Source organism: Mus musculus, chromosome 2, assembly GCF_000001635.26.
Source record: "Mus musculus strain C57BL/6J chromosome 2, GRCm38.p6 C57BL/6J".
Classification (NCBI taxonomy): domain Eukaryota; kingdom Metazoa; phylum Chordata; class Mammalia; order Rodentia; family Muridae; genus Mus; species Mus musculus.
This window is the reverse complement of record NC_000068.7, coordinates 62,854,583-62,877,526: the sequence shown is the minus strand read 5'-3', so window position 1 is coordinate 62,877,526 and position 22,944 is coordinate 62,854,583. Positions and strand designations below refer to the sequence as shown.

The window sequence follows — 22,944 nt, the reverse complement described above, 5'->3', positions numbered from 1 at the left end:
TCTTTATGTGTGTGTGTATAAGGTATATATTTGCATAAAATGTAAATTATTTTATTGAATATCAGATTATTTCAACCAAATTTTTATAGGTATACATTTCATTTTTTTTTACTGGTAGTTCACACAGAAGGTATATTTTTGATCTGATGTCTATTTTTCCTCTCCCTAGGTTCCACTTTTATTTGTAACACTCACATAATCCCAGTAAAGAACCAAGAGGGTGTGGCTATGATGTTCATCATTAATTTTGAGTATGTGACAGATGAAGAAAATGCTGCCACTCCAGAGAGGGTCAACCCGATATTACCAGTCAAGACTGTAAACCGTAAGTAAAAGGTCACATGTTCATAAAGTCATGGCATTCTATTGCTTCTGTAATCATTTGCATGTCAGTTCTTAAAATTAGTCACATAGGAAATATAAACATTTTATACCAGAAAGACATAGCTAGTGTTATTATTCTTTGATACTTTACAAAATTAATCATCCTCTTTGAACATCATATGACTTGCATATCGCATCATGTAGTTTACCAATACCTTAAAAAAATCAATGGGAGGAATGACCCTTGGTCCTGTGAAGGCTTGATGCCCCAGTGTAGGGGAATGCAAGGGCAGGGAGGCGGGAGTGAATGGGTAGGAGGGGAAACACCCTCATAGAAGCGGGGAAGGGGGATGGGATAAGGGGTACCTGGAGGGGAAATAGGGAAAGGGGATAACATTTGGAATATAAATAAATAAAATATCTAAAAAAAAAAAAAAGAACAGGGTCATATTGTATAGCTCTGGATGGTCTCTGTACTGAGTATGTAAAGCAGATTGGCCTTGAACTCATTGCATCTTCTTCTATACTACTTAGATAAACGGTGTGCTCCACCATGCCACCTATTTTACCAATACTTTACTGAAAACACTTAAGTTGTTTTCAAGCATCAAATATTAGAAATAATACTTTGTATGAGGTATACAGAGACTATATTTCTTGATAAACTATTAGCTTTTACATGTAAAAATATTTTCTCAGCTTAAAATAATGGACCAATAAGCCTATAAAAGATGCTTTAAGAATATACTTCAGATCAATAACTTTATACTGGTAAAGTAGTTCACACAGTTAGAGGATATTTTGTTTGTTTTGTTTAATAATTTCCCAACTCAATCTCATGTACTTTAATTCATGATATACTGAATCTTTTTCGCTTTGGCTGTTGCATTTTAAAATAAATCTTAAGATTTGTCTTAGTTTTATTGCTTCATAGTGTTTGATGTTCGCCTTTTGAGACTCTTTGAGAAGATATACTTCCTTCTCATTTGATTACAGTTCTACTGAAAATGCATGTTTATTGACAGAATCGATTGTTTTCTATTGTGCTGACATAGTCTGTGTTGATTTACTCCACTTTATTATGTTGATGCTTGATGGTCTCCATCTACATACATCTCTTTTTATATTTCGTAACAGTTTTACATTCCCAGTAGTTGTTTTTATAAAGCAGTTTATCAGATGCCACATATCTGCAATTACATAGCTTATGGAATTGATAGATTTGCTCGTGATCCTTAAGTTTTCTTCATCATGGTTGCCTTACTTCAAGTAAGAAGACAATTATCTCAAAGTTCCTTTCCTGACCTTCCCACCATATAATTTTAGTTAATAATATATTTCTTTGAACTTGTCAGCGTTCCTAAATATCTTCAGTAGTGAGCTACTTACTAGTTTTGATTATATCATTAGACTCCTATAGTTTGACAACAAGACACTCAAACTTAGTCATATTTTTTTTTCTCCCTGCCCAATGCTCTTTCTGTTTTGGTGTTTGTGTCTAGTTTGTCATTTATGGGACATTTTTAAATTTCTCATTTTTGTTTTCATCTTCAATTTCTTTTTTTTTTTCACCATTTCATATACATTTTCATTTTTCTTTTTTATTGGTTATTTTATTTATTTACATTTCAAATGTTTCCCCCCTCCCTGATCTCCTCCACAAATACCCCAGTCCATCCCCCCCCAGTTGCCTCTATGAGGGTGCTCCCCCAATCACCCACTCCCCTCCACCCACCCACCCACCCCTGCACTGCTCTAGCATCCTCCTCCAACCAAGGGCCTCCTCTCCCACTGATGCCAGATACAGCAATCCTCTGATACATATGTAGCTGGAGCCACATATGTATCAATGTATACTCTTTTGTTGGTGGTTTAGTCCCTAGGAGCTCTGTGGGGAAGGTGGTCTGGTTAGTTGATTTGGTTGTTCTTCCTGTAGGGTTGCAATCTCCTTCAGCTCCTTCATTCCTTCCCCTAACTCTTCCATTGGAGTCCCTGGTCTCAGTCTGATGGTTGGCTGTGAGTATCTGCATCTGTATTAGTCAGGTGCTGGCAGAGTCTCTCAGGGGACAGCTATACAAGGCTCCTGTCAACAAGAGCTTCTTGGCATCAGCAATAGTGTTGGGGTTTGGTGTCTGCAAATGGGATGAATCCCTATTTGGGGCAGTCTCTGGATGACCTTTCCCTCAGTCTCTGCTCTATTTTTTATTTCTAGTAATTTTTGTCTTTTTGTTTGTTTGTTTTTGTAATTTCATGTAATCTTGTTTTTACAAGGTTTTAGCTGCCTCCCAGTCTTCCCTCTGACTGTCCCACATCCTATACTTCATCCCCACTTCAACTCCACAGGATGTCCTCAACCCCTCACCCCCACCCCAGGAGACCTCTACATTCCCTGTGGCCTACAGTCTCTTGAGGGTTAGGTACATCAGCTCTGACTGAACCCAGACCCAGTAGTCTTCTGCTATATATGTGTTGAGGGGTGGGGCTCATATCAGCTGGTACATGCTGCCTGGATGGTGGTCCAATGTCTGAGAGATCTCGGTGTGGGGGAGTCCAGGTTAACTGAGACTGCTGGTCCTCCTACAGGATTGCCCTCCTCCTCAGCTTCTTCCAGTTTTTCCCTAATTCAATCACAGGGGCCAACATCTTCTGTATAATCAATATTCACTCAATCTTCCTCAGTTTCCCCATAACTTACTAAATAAGACTTATTCTTGCAACGTGTTTTCAGAACATGTTTTTATTTAACATGGTAGTAATTTGAATGATAAACGTTCCCCAAAGTCTTGGGCATTTAAATATTAAGCCACCATTTGGTAGTGTTAATTTGGATAAGTTTAGGCATATGGCCATTCTGGAGTACATGTGTCTTGGGTGATAAGCTTTGAGAGTTTAAAGACTCATGTAATTTCTAGTTTATTTTCTCTCCTTTGTGCTTGTGGTTCAATATTTGATCTTGCTGCTCCAGCTGCCATGCCAGTTTCTTTCCCCCCATGATCAACATTTATCTATCTAGTACTGTGAGCCTGAATAATCCTTTCCTCCTATAAGTTGTCTTGGTCATGGTATTTTCTAATAGAAATAGAAGAGTGACAAATAAAGACACTGTACTTCTGTAGCTCCAATGCTTGAAGGACAGCATCGGTAGATAGTACCAATTTGGCTATTGCCCTGCATTTGGCTTGCCCTGTGCCCCAGTGGTCTATTCATTCTTTTCTTCTTTTAAATGTTGCTGACAAGGAGTCAGTGCCAACCTCCTTGACTACACTAGTGGTTTGGGATCTACAGTCTTATATAATTAGCCATCTGGCCATTTCATCACACACTTCCTATTTCTTCTCCTGTATGGGCACTCTTCTGCAAGGTGCCTCTTCGGAGTGCAGTTCACCATTCTAGGTAGTGTGCCTCCACTTTTCCTACATGGACTCTGTGTGGTTCTGTTCTCTGTGTTGCCCTGTGCTCTTCTCAGCAAAATCTGCTGCTCTCTTCCTAGTTGATCATTTCTAGGTGTACATGAACATTGAAGTCTGAAGCGATCTCATTTACAATGTTGTCCCCATGCTTTATGGGTACATTGATTTGACCTCTCCCTTATTGATTTCAATGGTTGAAAGAGATGAATACGAAAATTGGATTTTATATATCTTATGTTGTCTAAGGAGTGCTGGAAGACATCAAAAATGTTAATAATAGAGATTCAAAAATCCTATAATCTTTATGTGCATTAAATAAGAATATATATCAAATAAAGCCATGCTTCAAAAAGCCAGTGCTGACAGTCATGGCCAAACCTAGAAGTGGGGCTATGGATAAGTAAAAAGGCCACAGGTTGACATTAGTACCTTTTTTTCTGTGACTTTCAACCTTATTTTTAAGATCAAGTCTCCCCATGGACCTGGGACTTATTGGCTATTAGCAGGCTCCCAAAACTCTTGTTTCTGCCTCCACAGTGTTGAGATTGCAACCTGCACTCTCTCTGTCTCTCTTTCTGTGTCTCTCTGTCTCTGTCTCTCTGTCTCTCTCTGTCTCTCTCTGTCTCTCTCTGTCTCTCTCTGTCTCTCTGTCTCTCTGTCTCTCTCTGTCTCTCTGTCTCTCTCTGTCTCTCTCTGTCTCTCTCTGTCTCTCTGTCTCTGTCTCTCTCTCTCTCTCTCTCTCTCTCTGTGTGTGTGTGTGTGTGTGTGTGTGTGTGTGTGTGTGTGTATGTGTGTGTATGTGTGTGATCATCTATGTATGTATGTGCACATGTGTATGTATAATGTGGGGTCCTGAAGTTGACATCATGTGTCTTTCCCAATCATTTTTTTATTTACTGAATTGAGGTCTCTCAATGAACTTCGAATTTAGCAGTTCTTGCTTAACTAAACAGCTTGCTGGCCCTGGTGATATATCTCTGTCGCTTGAGTGCTACAGTGGCTACCATGCCCACCTGTTTCTCACACAGCTTCTGGAGGTCAGAATTCAGGTCTTCAATCTTACATAAGACTTTATTCATAAAGCTGTTTCCCTAGCTCTTACATCTAGATTTTTCACATGGGTTCTGGGGATAGATTCAAGCACTTTGTGTGTGTGTGTGTGTGTGTGTGTGTGTGTGTGTGTGTGTGTGTGTGTGTGTGGTTCACTGAAAGAACAATCATCCTAAGTCCACTAGCAAACTCTTGACATTATAATTCAGCACTGTAATCTACAAAGTTCAAGCTTGACCATCACAAGGTGGATTTTTTTTAAATTTCACACACACATATATGTGTGAACAAACACACACACACAGAGAGATGAATGCACACATATACACACATCACTACCACCACCACAACCTAAAAACAAACAAATCATAATGCTTTATGGGATGGTTTGTTTCATATGGGATTTTATTCATTGTTATCCTGGCTATGTGAAGTCTATGGTCCGTGAGTTATAGCATGTTCCCCACTCTAAGTAAATCCCAAGCTTAATACTAAATCAAACAATTAAATATTTATCATAGTATCAAATTACTTCTTTGCCAAATATTAATAGCAATATAAATTTAATTTTCTCTTAAAGCAAATAAGGAACAAATATATTAATGTAATATAATAATAATATCCTGGTTTTTTACCCTGAAAAATTCCACATGTGAGAAATTTTCTGGAAAAAATCAGTAATTCATCAATTTTCCAAAATATATATTTTGAAACAAATTAATCTACAATAAAAAATCTAATCCTAAAATTATGCCTTTAAGGAGATATCCACTTCAACTTATATTCTCTATATACTCCCATTCAGTGACTAGTGAATGGTCTATGAGAGTAAACTTCAGTGACACCCACCTCTATCTGCCACGAATATCTGTATTTGTGAATATCCATGAACATTAGGTTGCCTACATAAGGAATGAATACCTACTTTATACTTCATTTAACCAATGGAATAGTGTCTACTATAGTCTTTTATCTGAATGGAAGTAAAAAATAGAGGACACACCCACACTATAGTAGAGGGTAGGATTTAAGGAAATAAAAAGATAATCTATTCATTTAAAACTGAAATACAAATGTTGAATTGACACCTTGGTTTCTTTTTTTCTTTTTGATTATTTTATTTATTTACATTTCAAATGTCTCCCTTCCAGGTTTCCACTCCCTAAAACTCCCTAGCCCATTCCCCTTCCCCTGTCTCTATAAGGCTGCTCCCTCACCCACCCATCCACTCCTGCCTCACAACACTAGCATCCCCCTATACTGGAGCATGGAGCCTCCATAAAAGGCCTCCCCTCCCACTGATGCCAGATAAGGCAATCCTTTCCTACTATACAGCTGGAGCCATAGGTCTTTCCATATATACTCTTTGGTTGGTGGTTTAGTACCTGGGAGCTCTGGGAAGTCCAGTTAGGTGATACTGTTGTTCTTCCAATGGGGTTGCAAACCCCTTCAGCTCCTTCATTCCTTCCTCTAACTCTTCCATTAGGATTCCCATACTCAGTCTGATGGCTGGCTGCAAGCATCCACATCTGTGACTGGTCAGGTGCTGATAGAGCCTCTCAGAGGACAGTTATACCAGGCTCCTGTCAACAAGAGCTGCTTGCCATCAGCAAGTGACAAGATTTGGTGTCTGCAGATGGGATGGATCCCTAGGTGGGGCAGTCTCTGGGTGGCCTTTTCTTAAGACTCTGCTCCATTCTTTGTCCCTACATTTGCTTTAGACAGGAACAAATCTGGGTTAAAATTTTAAGGTGTGTGGCCCCATCTTTTAACTGGAAGCCGTGCCTATCAACTGGGTATTGTCTCTACCAGGTTCTATCTTCCCTTTGGTGGGTATTTCGGCTAATGTTATCCCCGTTAGTTCCTGGGAATCCTCCCTGCTTCCCTGACATCTGTGACCTTCTAGACACCTTCATTTCTTAAATAGAAAGAATTATACATGACAGCTCCCAGAATCCAAACATGGTCTATGACATTTTTTGTTCAGTTAGACTGGCATCTCATGGGAAAGCCCTGGCAAGGCCAGTAGAGATTCTGCTCCTTATCTTGTGAATATGTGTGGTTCTCCTATGGTATTACTGTCACCCACACATGAAATCACTGGAGAGAGTGAAAGATATGCAGATACAGTTGTTTCTATGGCTTTTCAAAGTCTGATTATTTACAGCCAGAACACTGATTTCACTCACACCTTCTGTCATTTTGTCTTTCATTTCCCTTAAAGTTGTGTCAGACTTTGAAGAATTGATTGTTAAATCAAGCAGAAAAGTTCAAAAGACCAAAATTTTGCTTGATAACATTGCATATTATGCCTCATCTCTGACAAACCCTAATGATTTATTCCTTTGTGAATAAAATTTTACTGTCAGTACAAAATAATGGCTTTGGCTCTTTCAAACATTTTTTTAATAGAGAGACAGAAAAAGGGGGAGCCATGGAAGAAGTGAGGAAGGTCCAGAGGAAGGAAATAAAGAGGGAAAGGAGGAAGAAAGGAAGGAAAAGAAGATGAGAATTGGAAAGCAGATCTCTTTGGAAAAACACATGTTTTATGGAGAGCCCACTAGAGATGTCTACTCAAGCACAGCTTATAGCCAAATAAAATTCTTTATTCAAGCCAAGTGGGACTTAAGTGTAGCCTGAGCATTTAGGGCAAGGGACTTTAAAGGTAAAAACCACATCCTTTAAAGGTATATTCCTCTGCATCTGCCGGAGGAGGTTTTGTGCAAGCAAACAGTTCAACAGAAGCTAAGATAAACAGCTGGAAGAGAACATTTGCACAAGTAGACAGTTTAATAGGAGCCAAGATAATTTAGCTAGAGCATCTTGACTTTGGGTTCCTAAAATAGAATTGGATAATTTTATTCGGAATTTTCCATCAAGAAGATCAAATTCTACTTAAAGACCTCAACAAGAATCTGAGATAGTAGAATAAATAGTGATATTGTTAATTTGAAGCGTACCATCCAATTACCAACATGTGGGTCAATGAAACTAGCTAAAGCATATAGTTTCACTGACATAAATGATAAGTAACTGAAACACATTTAAAACACATAATTTTCTCTTGGCAATGCTTAATTTCTTATGGAAATATGGTGAATATAATTTTGAGATAAAGAATGAAAAAGGAAAACAGAAGAGGAGAAAATTGTCCATTTACTGTTTATTAAAGACACGTGTTTCTGTAAATTATTTGTCTTGAAAGTGCAGTTTTTACTAAATTGACACTATTAAGGGAAAGGAAAAATGCCATCTGTACAATAGAAAAGGAGATGCTATAAAAGGGGAGACTTCTTATGGACTAGAATAATAAACATTCTCAGGAAAAAATACTAACTTTAGATTCTGAAGCCCCAAATTATGAAGAGTAAGCATATCTCCAAAATAAGTAAATTTTCACAATATTATCTGTGAAGGATATAGTATCAGACACAAATAGAAGATTCATGTCCCTCTCGTGCCCACAGCAGAGGTGAAGGAGGTCATTGAGTGGAAACATGTGGATAAGAAAATTCTTTTATTTGTGAGTATGCCTATCAAATTAGCAAATATTGTACAGTGGACACATTTAATGAATCAATACCAAAGGAATACAAAGTTAATTTTTTTCTTTTAGGTATTGTATGTAAAATTATCTTAAAAATTGAAATGATAGAGTTTGCTAAAACTTTTCTCAGAACATTCAGGAATCTAAAATTGAACAAAACTCTTGATTGTGATAATCTCAATAGTCAACTTTATTTGAACTAGAATCCACTAGCAGATAGGTCTTGGGCACCTCTGGAGCATGCTATCTCTGTATTAGCTACATTTGGTTAATTAAGGTGAGGAGACCTGCCCACTGCAGGTGACATCATTCCCTGAGATAGGATCTGGGATATGATCCTTTTCTGGACTACTGAAAAGGAGTAAATGAGCTGACCACATGCACTTAGTGCTGTCGCCTTTCTGATTATACATGATTTCCCATCATTTAAGACAGTGATTGAAAAGTGATCCAGAATAAATCTTTTCATTCTTAGCTAACTTTTATAAAGGTATTTTGTCATAGCAACCAGGAAATAAACTAAGATCATATCCAAACAAAAATTAATGCATATAGTTTTATCTTGTTTGATCAGATCTTAAAGTTTCTCTAACATTTATCTTACCAGGCAAGTCTCAAATATTTAGATTTTTTCATCAATGTCATCCTGGGAGTCTAAATTTAAATCTACATTACTCACTGTCAAATGATGTATTTAATTTGTGCCATAATTTGGATATATTTTCTAAGAGACTACAAGCTCCAGTTAAGTTCTCTTCATTCCTAGAAAAATTATCTGATCAAGATATTAATTGACTACATATTTCAAGTCTCTATTTGAGATGCTTTTTTTCTTCTTTTTTTCTGATTTTCTCCTATTTCTCCCATTACCTAGAGAAGGCACTTCCAACCTTCTCTATAGTTCTTATGACTCTGACCTCAAATCAATTCCTGTCTTGCACCAAAGAAAACTTTACTTCTCGTGCCCACAGCAGAGGTGAAGGAGGTCATTGAGTGGAAATTCCTCAGCAACTATAGACTACTTCTTCCTATGACAGATCCTAGGTGAAACTTACATAACCCTCTAAGGATCTGCTATCCTGCTCCTTCAAAGCCATCTTCCCCAGTGTCTCCCGCCCATGCCAATGTTTTCCCCTGGCTCCTTCCTCTGTTGCTCATACTCAAGCTGCTGAGAATAAATAGCCTGCATTTCAACAGACACATTTTGTTTATATCACATCATGTTTTTTTTAAAAGTTTTAATTAGTTGAATTTGTTGCCAACATTTAAAAATTGGATATTGCACATTAAAATTAGGATATCTGGCTGTCTCTCTTTTGAGTATCTAGCTACATACCCCAAATGTTCCTTATAAGCCACCACAGGATACTAGCCATCTTCTTAACAGAACCTATATTACTCTATTCACTGTGCTCAGCTTACGTTTCCTTAAGTTTTGTGTATACTTGGGTTTTCTTGGTTTCTATTATTTGCCCCATGATGTGGGTGTTTGAGTCACACATGTATCACTGTTTCCACTTTCCCTGGCATTCCACAGAGCGGCCTAGCTGAGCTCTCTATATTTATAATCTAGATGGTCCTCTACATAGGTGAGTTCCATTTCCTTCTTGTCTTCTTTTTACTTCTAGGCAAACATTACTCACTGCATCTTTAAAGTGAGCAGTTGTTTCAGCAGCATATGCTCACTTCCTTGATGGCCTTTGACGACCCTGTGAAAGGGTCATACAACACCTCTCAAAAGGGTCACAGCCCACATGTTGAGAACGACTGTCTTAGAGCTTCATGGGTCCAATGGCCATTGGGAATGTTCTTTGGAATATCTTGATACTTCTTAAGTTTTACCCTTTCAAGTCAAATACGTATGTCTTAGCATCTATTGTCTTTCTCACTCAGAATTATTTGTTTTTTTTTTCCTCTTCTCTCTCTTTTATTTTTTTTCCATTTTTTAATTAGGTATTTATTTCATTTACATTTCCAATGCTATACCAAAAGTCCCCCATACCCACCCACCCCCACTCCCCTACCCGCCCACTCCCCCTTTTTGGCCCCGGCGTTCCCCTGTACTGGGGCATATAAAGTTTGCGTGTCCAATGGGCCTCTCTTTCCAGTGATGGCCGACTAGGCCATCTTTTGATACATATGCAGCTAGAGTCAAGAGCTCCGGGGTACTGGTTAGTTCATAATGTTGATCCACCTATAGGGTTGCAGATCCCTTTAGCTCCTTGGGTACTTTCTCTAGCTCCTCCATTGGGAGCCCTGTGATCCATCCATTAGCTGACTGTGAGCATCCACTTCTGTGTTTACTAGGCCCCGGCATAGTCTCACAAGAGACAGCTACATCTGGGTCCTTTCGATAAAATCTTGCTAGTGTATGCAATGGTGTCAGCGTTTGGATGCTGATTATGGGGTGGATCCCTGGATATGGCAGTCTCTACATGGTCCATCTTTTCATCTCAGCTCCAAACTTTGTCTCTGTAACTCCTTCCAAGGGTGTTTTGTTCCCACTTCTAAGGAGGGGCATAGTGTCCACACTTCATTCTTCATTTTTCTTGAGTTTCATGTGTTTAGGAAATTGTATCTTATATCTTGGGTATCCTAGGTTTGGGGCTAATATCCACTTATCAGTGAGTACATATTGTGTGAGGTCCTTTGTGAATGTGTTACCTCACTCAGGATGATGCCCTCCAGGTCCATCCATTTGGCTAGGAATTTCATAAATTCATTCTTTTTAATAGCTGAGTAGTACTCCATTGTGTAGATGTACCACATTTTCTGTATCCATTCCTCTGTTGAGGGGCATCTGGGTTCTTTCCAGCTTCTGGCTATTATAAATAAGGCTGCTATGAACATAGTGGAGCATGTGTCCTTCTTACCAGTTGGGGCATCTTCTGGATATATGCCCAGGAGAGGTATTGCTGGATCCTCCGGTAGTACTATGTCCAATTTTCTGAGGAACCGCAAGACTGATTTCCAGAGTGGTTGTACAAGCCTGCAATCCCACCAACAATGGAGGAGTGTTCTTCTTTCTCCACATCCTCGACAGCATCTGCTGTCACCTGAATTTTTGATCTTAGCCATTCTGACTGGTGTGAGGTGGAATCTCAGGGTTGTTTTGATTTGCATTTCCCTGATGATTAAGGATGTTGAACATTTTTTCAGGTGCTTCTCTGCCATTCGGTATTCCTCAGGTGAGAATTCTTTGCTCAGTTCTGAGCCCCATTTTTTAATGGGGTTATTTGATTTTCTGAAGTCCACCTTCTTGAGTTCTTTACATATGTTGGATATTAGTCCCCTATCTGATTTAGGATAGGTAAAGATCCTTTCCCAATCTGTTGGTGGTCTTTTTGTCTTATTGACGGTGTCTTTTCCCTTGCAGAAACTTTGGAGTTTCATTAGGTCCCATTTGTCAGTTCTCGATCTTACAGCACAAGCCATTGCTGCTCTGTTCAGGAATTTTTCCCCTGTGCTCATATCTTCAAGGCTTTTCCCCACTTTCTCCTCTATAAGTTTCAGTGTCTCTGGTTTTATGTGAAGTTCTTTGATCCATTTAGATTTGACCTTAGTACAAGGAGATAAGTATGGATCGATTCGCATTCTTCTACATGATAACAACCAGTTGTGCCAGCACCAATTGTTGAAAATGCTGTCTTTCTTCCACTGGATGGTTTTAGCTCCCTTGTCGAAGATCAAGTGACCATAGGTGTGTGGGTTCATTTCTGGGTCTTCAATTCTATTCCATTGGTCTACTTGTCTGTCTCTATACCAGTACCATGCAGTTTTTACCACAATTGCTCTGAAGTAAAGCTTTAGGTCAGGCATGGTGATTCCACCAGAGGTTCTTTTATCCTTGAGAAGAGTTTTTGCTATCCTAGGTTTTTTGTTATTCCAGATGAATTTGAAAATTGCTCCTTCTAATTCATTGAAGAATTGAGTTGGAATTTTGATGGGGATTGCATTGAATCTGTAGATTGCTTTTGGCAAGATAGCCATTTTTACAATGTTGATCCTGCCAATCCATGAGCATGGGAGATCTTTCCAACTTCTGAGATCTACTTTAATTTCTTTCTTCAGAGACTTGAAGTTTTTATCATACAGATCTTTCACTTCCTTAGTTAGAGTCATGCCGAGATATTTTATATTATTTGTGACTATTGAGAAGGGTGTTGTTTCCCTAATTTCTTTCTCAGCCTGTTTATTCTTTGTGTAGAGAAAGGCCATTGACTTGTTTGACTTAATTTTATATCCAGCTACTTCACCGAAGCTGTTTATCGGGTTTATGAGTTCTCTGGTGGAATTTTTAGGGTCACTTATATATACTATCATATCATCTGCAAAAAGTGATATTTTGACTTCCTCCTTTCCAATTTGTATCCCCTTAATCTCCTTTTGTTGTCTAATTGCTCTGGCTAATACTTCAAGTACTATGTTGAAAAGGTAGGGAGAAAGTGGGCAGCCTTGTCTAGTCCCTGATTTTAGTGGGATTGCTTCCAGCTTCTCTCCATTTACTTTGATGTTGGCTACTGGTTTGCTGTAGATTGCTTTTATCATGTTTAGGTATGGGCCTTGAATTCCTGATCTTTTCAGAACTTTTATCATGAATGGGTGTTGGATCTTGTCATATGTTTTTCTGCATCTAACGAGATGATCATGTGGTTTTTGTCTTTGAGTTTGTTTATATAATGGATTACATTGATGGATTTTCCTATATTAAACCATCCCTGCATCCCTGGAATAAAACCTACTTGGTCAGGATGGATGATTGCTTTAATGTGTTCTTGGATTCGGTTAGCGAGAATTTTATTGAGAATTTTTGCATCAGTATTCATAAGAGAAATTGGTCTGAAGTTCTCTATCTTTGTTGGATCTTTCTGTGGTTTAGGTATCAGAGTAATAGTGGCTTCATAAAATGAGTTGGGTAGAGTACCTTCTACTTCTATCTTGTGAAAAAGTTTGTGCAGAACTGGAATTAGATCTTCTTTGAAGGTCTGATAGAACTCTGCACTAAACCCGTCTGGTCCTGGGCTTTTTTTGGCTGGGAGACTATTTATAACTGCTTCTATTTCTTTAGGGGATATGGGACTGTTTAGAAGGTCAACTTGATCCTGATTCAACTTTGGTACCTGGTATCTGTCCAGAAATTTGTCCATTTCGTCCAGGTTTTCCAGTTTTGTTGAGTATAGCCTTTTGTAGAAGGATCTGATGGTGTTTTGGATTTCTTCAGGATCTGTTGTTATGTCTCCCTTTTCAGTTCTGATTTTGTTAATTAGGATTTTGTCCCTGTGCCCTCTAGTGAGTCTAGCTAAGGGTTTATCTATTTTGTTGATTTTCTCAAAGAACCAACTCCTCGTTTGGTTAATTCTTTGAATAGTTCTTCTTGTTTCCACTTGGTTGATTTTACCTCTGAGTTTGATTATTTCTTGCCGTCTACTCCTCTTGGGTGAATTTGCTTCCTTTTCTTCTAGACGTTTTAGGTGTGTTGTCAAGCTGCTAATGTGTGCTCTCTCCCGTTTCTTCTTGGAGGCACTCATAGCTATGAGTTTCCCTCTTAGAAATGCTTTCATTGTTTCCCAAAGGTTTGGGTACATTGTGGCTTCATTTTCATTAAACTCTAAAAAGTCTTTAATTTCTTTCTTTATTCCTTCCTTGACCAAGGTATCATTGAGAAGAGTGTTGTTCAGTTTCCACGTGAGTGTTGGCTTTCTGTTATTTTTTTTGTTATTGAAGAACAGCCTTAGTGCATGGTGATCTGATAGGATACATGGGACAATTTCAATATTTTTGAATCTGTTGAGGCCTGTTTTGTGACCTATTATGTGGTCAATTTTGGAGAAGGTACCATGAGGTGCTGAGAAGAAGATATATCCTTTTGTTTTAGGATAAAATATTCTGTAGATATCTGTCAGATCCATTTGTTTCATCACTTCTGTTAGTTTCAGTGTGTCCCTGTTTAGTTTCTGTTTCCATGATCTGTCCATTGGTGAAAGTGGTGTGTTGAAGTCTCCCACTATTATTGTGTGAGGTGCAATGTGTGCTTTGAGCTTTACTAAAGTTTCTTTAATGAATGTGGCTGCCCTTGTATTTGGAGCATAGATATTCAGAATTGAGAGTTCCTCTTGGAGAATTTTACCTTTGATGAGAACGAAGTGCCCCTCCTTGTCTTTTTTGATGACTTTGGGTTGGAAGTCAATCTTATCAGATATTAGGATGGCTACTCCAGCTTGTTTCTTCATACTATTTGCATGGAAAATTGTTTTCCAGCCTTTTATTCTGAGGTAGTGTCTATCTTTTTCTCTGAGATGTGTCTCCTGTAAGCAGCAAAATGTTGGGTCTTGTTTGTGTAGCCAGTTTGTTAGTCTATGTCTTTTTATTGGGGAGTTGAGACCATTGATGTTAAGAGATATTAAGGAAAAGTAATTGTTGCTTCCTGTTATTTTTGTTGTTAAAGTTGGCATTCTGTTCTTGTGGCTGTCTTCTTTTAGGTTTGTTGAGGAATTACCTTCTTGTTTTTTCTAGGGCGTTGTTCCCATTCTTGTATTGGTTTTTTTCTGTTATTATCCTTTGAAGGGCTGGATTCGTGGAGAGATAATGTGTGAATTTGGTTTTGTCGTGGAATACTTTGGTTTCTCCATCTATGGTAATTGAGAGTTTGGCTGGGTATAGTAGCCTGGGCTGGAATTTGTGTTCTCTTGGTGTCTGTATAACATCTGTCCAGGCTCTTCTGGCTTTCATAGTCTCTGGTGAAAAATCTGGTGTAATTCTGATAGGCTTGCCTTTATATGTTACTTGACCTTTTTCCCTTACTGCTTTTAGTATTCTATCTTTATTTAGTGCATTTGTTGTTCTGATTATTATGTGTCGGGAGGAATTTCTTTTCTGGTCCAGTCTATTTGGAGTTCTGTAGGCTTCTTGTATCTTCATAGGCATCTCTTTCTATAGATTTGGGAAGTTTTCTTCAATAATTTTGTTGAAGATGTTTGCTGGTCCTTTGAGTTGAAAATCTTCATTCTCATCCACTCCTATTATCCGTAGGTTTGGTCTTCTCATTGTGTCCTGGATTTCCTGGATATTTTGAGTTAGGATCTTTTTGCATTTTCCATTTTCTTTGATTGTTGTGCTGATGTTCTCTATGGAATCTTCTGCACCTGAGATTCTCTCTTCCATCTCTTGTATTCTGTTGTTGATGCTCAAATCTATGGTTCCAGATTTCTTTCCTAGGGTTTCTATCTCCAGTGTTGCCTCACTTTGAGTTTTCTTTATTGTGTCTACTTCCCTTTTTAGGTCTAGTATGGTTTTGTTCATTTCCATCACCTGTTTGTATGTTTTTTCCTCTTTTTCTGTAAGGACTTCTACCTGTTTGATTGTGTTTTCCTGTTTTTCTTTAAGGACTTGTAACTCTTTAGCAGTGTTCTCCTGTATTTCTTTAAGTGATTTATTAAAGTCCTTCTTGATGTCCTCTACCATCATCATGAGATATGCTTTTAAATCTAGGTCTAGGTTTTCGGGTGTGTTGGGGTGCCCTGGACTGGGCTAAGTGGGAGTGCTGGGTTCTGATGATGGTGAGTGGTCTTGGTTCCTGTTAGTAGGATTCCTACGTTTACCTTTCGCCATCTGGTAATCTCTGGAGTTAGTAGTTATAGTTGACTCTGTTTAGAGATTGTTCTTCTGGTGATTCTGTTACCGTCTATCAGCAGACCTGGGAGACAGATTCTCTCCTCTGAGTTTCAGTGCTCAGAGCACTCTCTGCTGGCAAGCTCTCTTACAGGGAAGGTGCGCAGATATCTTGTTTTTGGACCTCCTCCTGGTCGAAGAAGAAGGCCCAAAACAGGGCCTTTCTCAGAAGCTGTGTTGCTTTGGCAGTTCCCAGAAGCTGTCAGCTTCTGTGGTGCAGACTCTCACCTGTGCAGACTAAATTCCTAAGTTCCAGGGAGTCCCGGAACCAAGATGGCGACCGCTGCTGCTGAGGCTGAGGCCGCCTCCCAAGCCAGGCGGACACCTGTCCTCTGGTCCGGATGGTGGCCGGCTGTCTGTGGCCCGCCAAGGGTGCTGCCTCAGCGGCTCTGTGCTTCCGCCTGTCCCAGAAGCTGTCCGGTTCTCTGGTGCACCCTCTCACCTGTTCAGACTAATTTTCTAATTTCCGCGGAGTCACTCAGAATTATTTGATCATCACAGATGTTGTCATTAACTAATCATCCAAGCTTTGTAATTCCTTCTTCCAGCTTCTTTTCTCCAATATTACATGAAACACTGCTGCACACAGATTACAGCCGTCTGCCGTTTCTCTTCTTTACAATACCTTTTTTGTTGCCTAAAACATCAGAACTGCTGACTCAGAAACACAGAACTTCAATACTCCTTATGTATCAAACATGTCATTCTGGCACCATGGTTTAAGTTAACTAGTACTCAAATAACTAGTAGTCAAATAAAATAATTTTAAGTGAAATCAAATGTAAGTCATGTAATACATTAGTTACATTGTAAAACCATGGCTTCAAATGTTTATTATGATAGCAACTTTCATAAGTGAACCTTTTCACTTAATCATCTCAAAAATATCCTATTTTTTAAAAATGATTAACATTCTATCTTCTGGGGAGAATTTTACTGTTATTCTTACTGAAAGTTCAAATTATCCTAAAAGCTTCAACTGAATCTAAATTTATACATACAAAATACCACTTAATAATTTAGGTACTTGTCTGTCTAATTTAAGGCACTAAAACCATATTCATGTTTTGGACTCACTCAATATAATTAACACATAAAGCATACATTAGTCTCAACAGCTATATTACCTCCTCAGGTTTGTGTCTTTTTTTTCTAACCCCAAGCAAGTATGAAACAAAAAAATGTTCCATGTGTTTCATTTGCAGAAAGGCCTCCACCATACTTTTACTAGTCTCCACTGGAGCTGAAAGTCATTCTTTAATTCAATGATGAGAAGCTGCAATTTTGATACAGAATTCCCTAACCAGCACATATTACTATAGAAACCATCTGTTATTCAGTGGAATTCAATTAAAGGTTTTACAATGCAACTAATGTTTATTTTCATCTTTCCTTTGAAAGTCTCTTCTTTAAGGATTACATTTAATATAGAAAAGAAAAGGAGCTATGACATTGTTGGAAAAACAAATAAAGAAGAACTTTAATTAAATTTTGCCATAGTCTCCTTATTATATAGACAAAAACATATACCTGAGATCAAAGTCCTTGTGATTAAAAAAAATAGAAATATGTACTTAGTTAAGAATAGATTGTTGATCAATATCCAGGTCAGCAAAAGCATACCTCATAGGGGCTCCTTGTGAGCACCATATGTAATATTTTGTTACCTAGCAACATGAAAATCAGGGACAGTCTGTAGTCATATAGCTTTTGGGCAACTGCACTATTTCTCATTCATGTTTTGAACATTCAATTTAGAGCTCCTGTCAGCATGATAGCCATATCATCATCCAGAATCAATACAAGTTAAGATGTTATCACTTCCAGGAGGCCTGAATTGATTAGCTTGGCATTTGGAGAGGGGGAAATGTATATATACCCAAGAGAGGCTAAATAACAGTATGGTAAAATTATGCTCTTATTGGTGTAGGGGTTATTTTAAGCACATGGAGATCTAACTAAATCATCTGCAATGTTGGTGTGTTCCATTCATTCCCTGTGTCTCTTTACTGAATGATTTTAACCTTGAGTGCTTAGAAGCAGTCCATCTCACTACCTTGTCTTCTTGCTTATCTCCCTTGTCCAAATCTGTCTACTGCCTCCTTTGCTGTCATGGTGATGCAGACAGACACCAGCAGCAATGTTAACATGTTCCGAGAGGAGTATGGTACTGCAGCTACTGCTGCTGTGATTGTTCTTATGCCTTGCTGCAGCCCTACCTGCCCCCTAACCTTCATACAGCATACTGAGACTCATTACTACAAGATCCCAATTTGTGCATCAGCACCTACTCCTTTAAAGGACCCCATTTTTGGCTTCAGCTTTATTTTAAGTCTGCCAGTGGACTCTGGGGTCTAGGGAAATGTCTTGAGTTGGTTTGGTTTGGTTTGGTTTGGTTTGGTTTGGTTTGGTTTGGTTTGGTTTGGTTTGGTTTCAATAACTAGTAACAAAACTGCACTGGTTATACTGATCCATTTATCATTCATTATTCAGTATAGCTAGTTGATTGGTACTGAGTACATATTGAAAATTATTTTTTCAAAATTTAACTGCTAATGAAAACCTTCCTTGTCAGTCTTCTGGCTTGTTCTCACATTCCCTCAATGACATCATATACCCCATCCCTCACTTAGCAGTAGGAAAAAAACTCATCTCCTTTCAAAGTGTTTCTGTCACAGGTCTCTCCGCAGAAAGAAAAGCTGATTGATGTGTCAGTCATTTTCTGTTTCTCCCATCAAATCTGATCATTTACTGTATTTGCCTGGATTAAATTCATGTCCTTCCATGTATCCATGCTTACTGAGCTAGAGAACTGTTCACACTGTCTTAAAGTCTTTCAGTTCAAGTGTTAGGTGTATGAATACCCTGAATTTACAGAAACCCATTCATTTCTTACATTCAATATTTGATAGTACAATTCATTTATGACAATGTTTTTGTTTTTTGGTTTTGTTTTGTTTTGTTTTTTCAGAACAAAATATGGGCTTTTTTTTCTCCCTCTCTGTACTGAACACTTTGCTCAGTGATAGCAAAAATGCTGAAAGTAATGAACTGCCAAACAGCCTCTGAGGAGGTCTGGCTGTCCTATTCATTGGCAGGAATGAGCTTTCACAGGGTTACAGCCTTTCCCAAGGGATGGTTACAGTTGATGACTGGGTGATGGAGAGATACAAGAGGCTTCAAATGAGCAGCAGAGAGTTTAAGACCACACTGGAATCCAGAAGGCTTGAGTCTAAAGTTAGTTTATCGAGGTCAGGGGAAGTTAGAAATGAGTTAAGGCCTGAGAGCAATCTACCAACAGCAGCAATTCTAAGATGGAGCCCCAGCTGCACCTCCAACTCCTCCCTGAAGAGTCAGCTGGAGCTTCAGGTCCATTTAGACAATTGAAGTTAGCTCTTTCCAGTCCCTCTTGACAATTAAAACATTTATACAATCAGTTCTCTTTCTCTTTGTTTGCTTGTTTATTTGTCTTTCTCTTTCTTTTCTTTTCTTTTCTTTTCTTTTCTTTTCTTTTCTTTTCTTTTCTTTTCTTTTCGTTTTTCTTTCCTCTCCTCTCCTCTCCTCTTTCTTTTCTTTTCTTTTTTTCTTCCCTCCCTCCCTCCATCTCTCCTTCCATCCCTACCTTCCCTCCTACTGTTCTTTTTTTCTGTTTGTTTATTTGTTGGTTTAAAGCAGGGTTTCTCTATGTAGCCCCAATAGTCCTGGAACTCACTTTATAGACCAGGCTGGCCTCAAACTCACAGAGATTTGCTGGTCTCCAGAGTGCTGGGATTAAAGGGTCGCTCCACCACTGCACAGCAACAGTCTGTTTTCTACAATGCAGTCTAACCCACCCCAATTCTTCACTAAGGGAAATCTACCCTGGCAGCCTCCACTAGGCTCTACCCCACTTCCCTCTCCACTCTCAAGAACTTTGCCACTCCTAGGAATGTTCTCCATTTGCATAAACGTTTGGGAAAAAAAAGAATATCTCCTCTTCTAAGAAGGGGCAAAATGTCCACACTTTGATCATCGTTCTTCTTGAGTTTCATGTGTTTAGGAAATTGTATTTTGTATCTTGGGTATTCTAAGTTTCTGGGCTAATATCCACTTATCAGTGAGTACATATCATGTGAGTTATTTTGTGATTAGGTTACCTCACTTAAGGTTATGCCCTCCAGGTCCATCCATTTGTCTATGAACTTCATAAATTCATTCTTTTTAATAGCTGAGTAGTACTCCATTGTGTAAATGTAACACATTTTCTGTATCCATTCCTTTGTTGAAGGACATCTGGGTTCTTTCCAGCTTCTGGCTATTATAAATAAGGCTGCTATGAACATAGTGGAGCATGTGTCCTTCTTACCAGTTGGAACATCTTCTGGATATATGCCCAGGAGAGGTATTGAGGGATCCTCCGGTAGTACTATGTCCAATTTTCTGAGAAACTGAACACCCATGGTAGGAGTTACAGAGACACAGTTTGGAGCTGAGATGAAGGATGGACCATCTAGAGACTGCCATACCCAGAGATCTATCCCATAATCAGCCTCCAAATGCTGACACCATTGCATACACCAACAAGATTTTGCTCAAAGAATCCTGATATAGTTGTCTCTTGTGAGGCTATGCCGGGGCCTGGCAAACACAGAAGTGGATGCTCACAGTCAGCTATTGGATGGATCACAGGGCCCCCAATGGAGGAGCTAGAGAAAGTACCCAAGGAGCTAAAGGGGTCTGCAACCCTATAGGTGGAACAACAATATGAACTAACCAGTACCCACAGAGCTCATGTCTCTAGCTGCATATGTATCAGAAGATGGCTTAGTCGGCCATCATTGGGAAGAGAGGCACCTTGGTCTTGCAAACGTTATATGCCTCAGTACAGGGGACCACCAGGGCCAAGAAGTGGGAGTGGGGGGTAGGGGAGTGGGGGGGGAAGCGTATGGGGGACTTTTGGGATAGCATTGGAAATGTAAATCAAGAAAATACCTAATTAAAATAAATAAATAAAATTTTTAAAAGAAGCTAAAAAAAAAAGAATATCTCCTCTCGGTGTTTAGCTAAACTGGGAACAACCAGGCAAGAGGTACATACTTTAAGCCACTTACTGATTTTTTTGTTGGAAAAATCACTACATTTTCAATGTACTGAAAGTTTGTAAAATGATAATAAATGGAAAGAAGGAAACAAGAACTTGACGTTGCTAGAAAAAAACTTGATGGTTAAAAGCTAGGTGGACCAACCAGGCAGCATACACCTGCTGATATGAGGCCCCCAGACACACATACAGCAGAGGACTGCCGAGTATAGACTCAGTGAGAAAAGATGCACCTAACCCTCAAGAGATTTGAGGCTTCAGGGACTGGGGAGACCTGGCTGGTAAGGAAATCCTTTTGGAAATAAGGAAAGAGGAATGGGATGAGGAATTGTTGGAGAGTTGACCATGAGGGAGATAACGACTGCACTGTAAAAAAGAAAGAAAGAAAGAAAGAAAGAAAGAAAGAAAGAAAGAAAGAAAGAAAGAAAGAAAGACTGTAGACTGTTTCCAGTCTTCATAGCCACCAGCACCACTTGTTGCTTAAATTATATGTTTAAACTAAATTACATCCATAGAAGCAGTCTATCAGTGTTTTCCTTTATTTCTGACAATGTATGAGTTCTGAAAAATAATGAGTTTTTTTCTTATTTCAGGTTTACAATTTGGGTAGACATGAGACTAAATAGAATCTAATTATTCAAGTAAGAAAGTAAGTTAAATATAATCTGAAGACTGAACAAGACATTTTGCAGAGTTAAAAGCCACAACAGCCACAACAGTTACACTTATCTATGTTTTCTATTCTATGCCTTAAGGAAGTATAGCGGAGCACAAATTTCTCAATGTGCATTCTTTCCGCATGAACTACATGGAGACAACTAAATCTGTAATGCAATACAACATGGTCATATTAACCCAGTGGTGCAGAAAAGACCATCTGTACCACCTTGGATGTGACTGAAATGCAGCAGCAGAATAAATGGCTGTGCGATCATTAATTTCAGAGAGCTATTGGGTGTTCTTTAGAAGGAGAGATTAATATAACAGATGAAACATGAGAAAAAGTAGGCATTGAGCTTCAGTGCATTGTAATAAAACTTGCAAAATTGATTTGTAAACTGTAACTCAATTTCATGTGCATTAAAAACTAATCAAATGACTCTGATGCAGCTCACTGATTTTTAACTTGGCAATTTGAGTGAGCATATAAAAATGGTTAGTAGAAATATGTAAAAATGCTTTCAGAACCCTTATAGTCTTCCACCTATATTTAATCTTATTTGTGAGGATTTCTTGTACTCATCTTTGTATATTAATACACAATATAATGTTCAATGTGCTTACATTATGTCATAATATTTTACCAGGAAAATGAATTCTATTTTAATTACTTTTCGCATTGCTAACTACTAGACTGCAGGTGAAAAGTTGACATAATAAATTTACCTGCTTAATTATAAATTGTTCTCCAACTAACATTTTATCTTTATTCTGTAGGTGATGTGGGGCATCAGAACTCTTTTGTGTAAACTAAGCAATCAAAATGGAAGCAGTTTAAACCATGTCTAATAGGGTGAAATTGATAAGAAGATTTGGTCAGGTAGACAGGGCATAGTATAGAGTTCCTAATATTTGTTTAGTTCAACTCAACTGTAAAATACATGAGAGTCAAAATATTTCTAGGATGCTAAGATTACACAACTATAATAACCAGAGTAATTATATATTCTAATCCAAACTAAATACATTATCAATTAAGTTTATGATGTATTTATACAACTCTTATTTGCCATATTCAGGCATCTTGTCAGAACTGAGGCAAAAGAAAAAAGGCCTTTCTTACACAGTGGGTAGAAAAATGTTAATCAGGAAATCACTATGTGTATTATCTTATGTGGTGAAAACTGCGAATAGAAGTCAACCCA

At 38.5% G+C, this 22,944-nt stretch overlaps 1 protein-coding gene across 16 annotated transcripts in view; it reads left to right on the top strand.

Moving 5' to 3' along the window:
- The window catches only part of Kcnh7 (potassium voltage-gated channel, subfamily H (eag-related), member 7), a 490,878-nt gene that overhangs the window by 306,761 nt on the left and 161,173 nt on the right, over positions 1–22,944 (top strand). For all 16 annotated transcript variants that reach the window (XR_374421.1, XR_001781102.1, XR_374422.3 and 13 more), the window contains exon 3: positions 170–325. Coding sequence is in view for 12 of the 16 variants with exons in the window: in XM_011239315.3 (XP_011237617.1) it covers positions 170–325 (156 nt within the window). In the remaining 4 variants the exon portion in view is untranslated. The remainder of the gene's footprint in view (positions 1–169; positions 326–22,944) is intronic.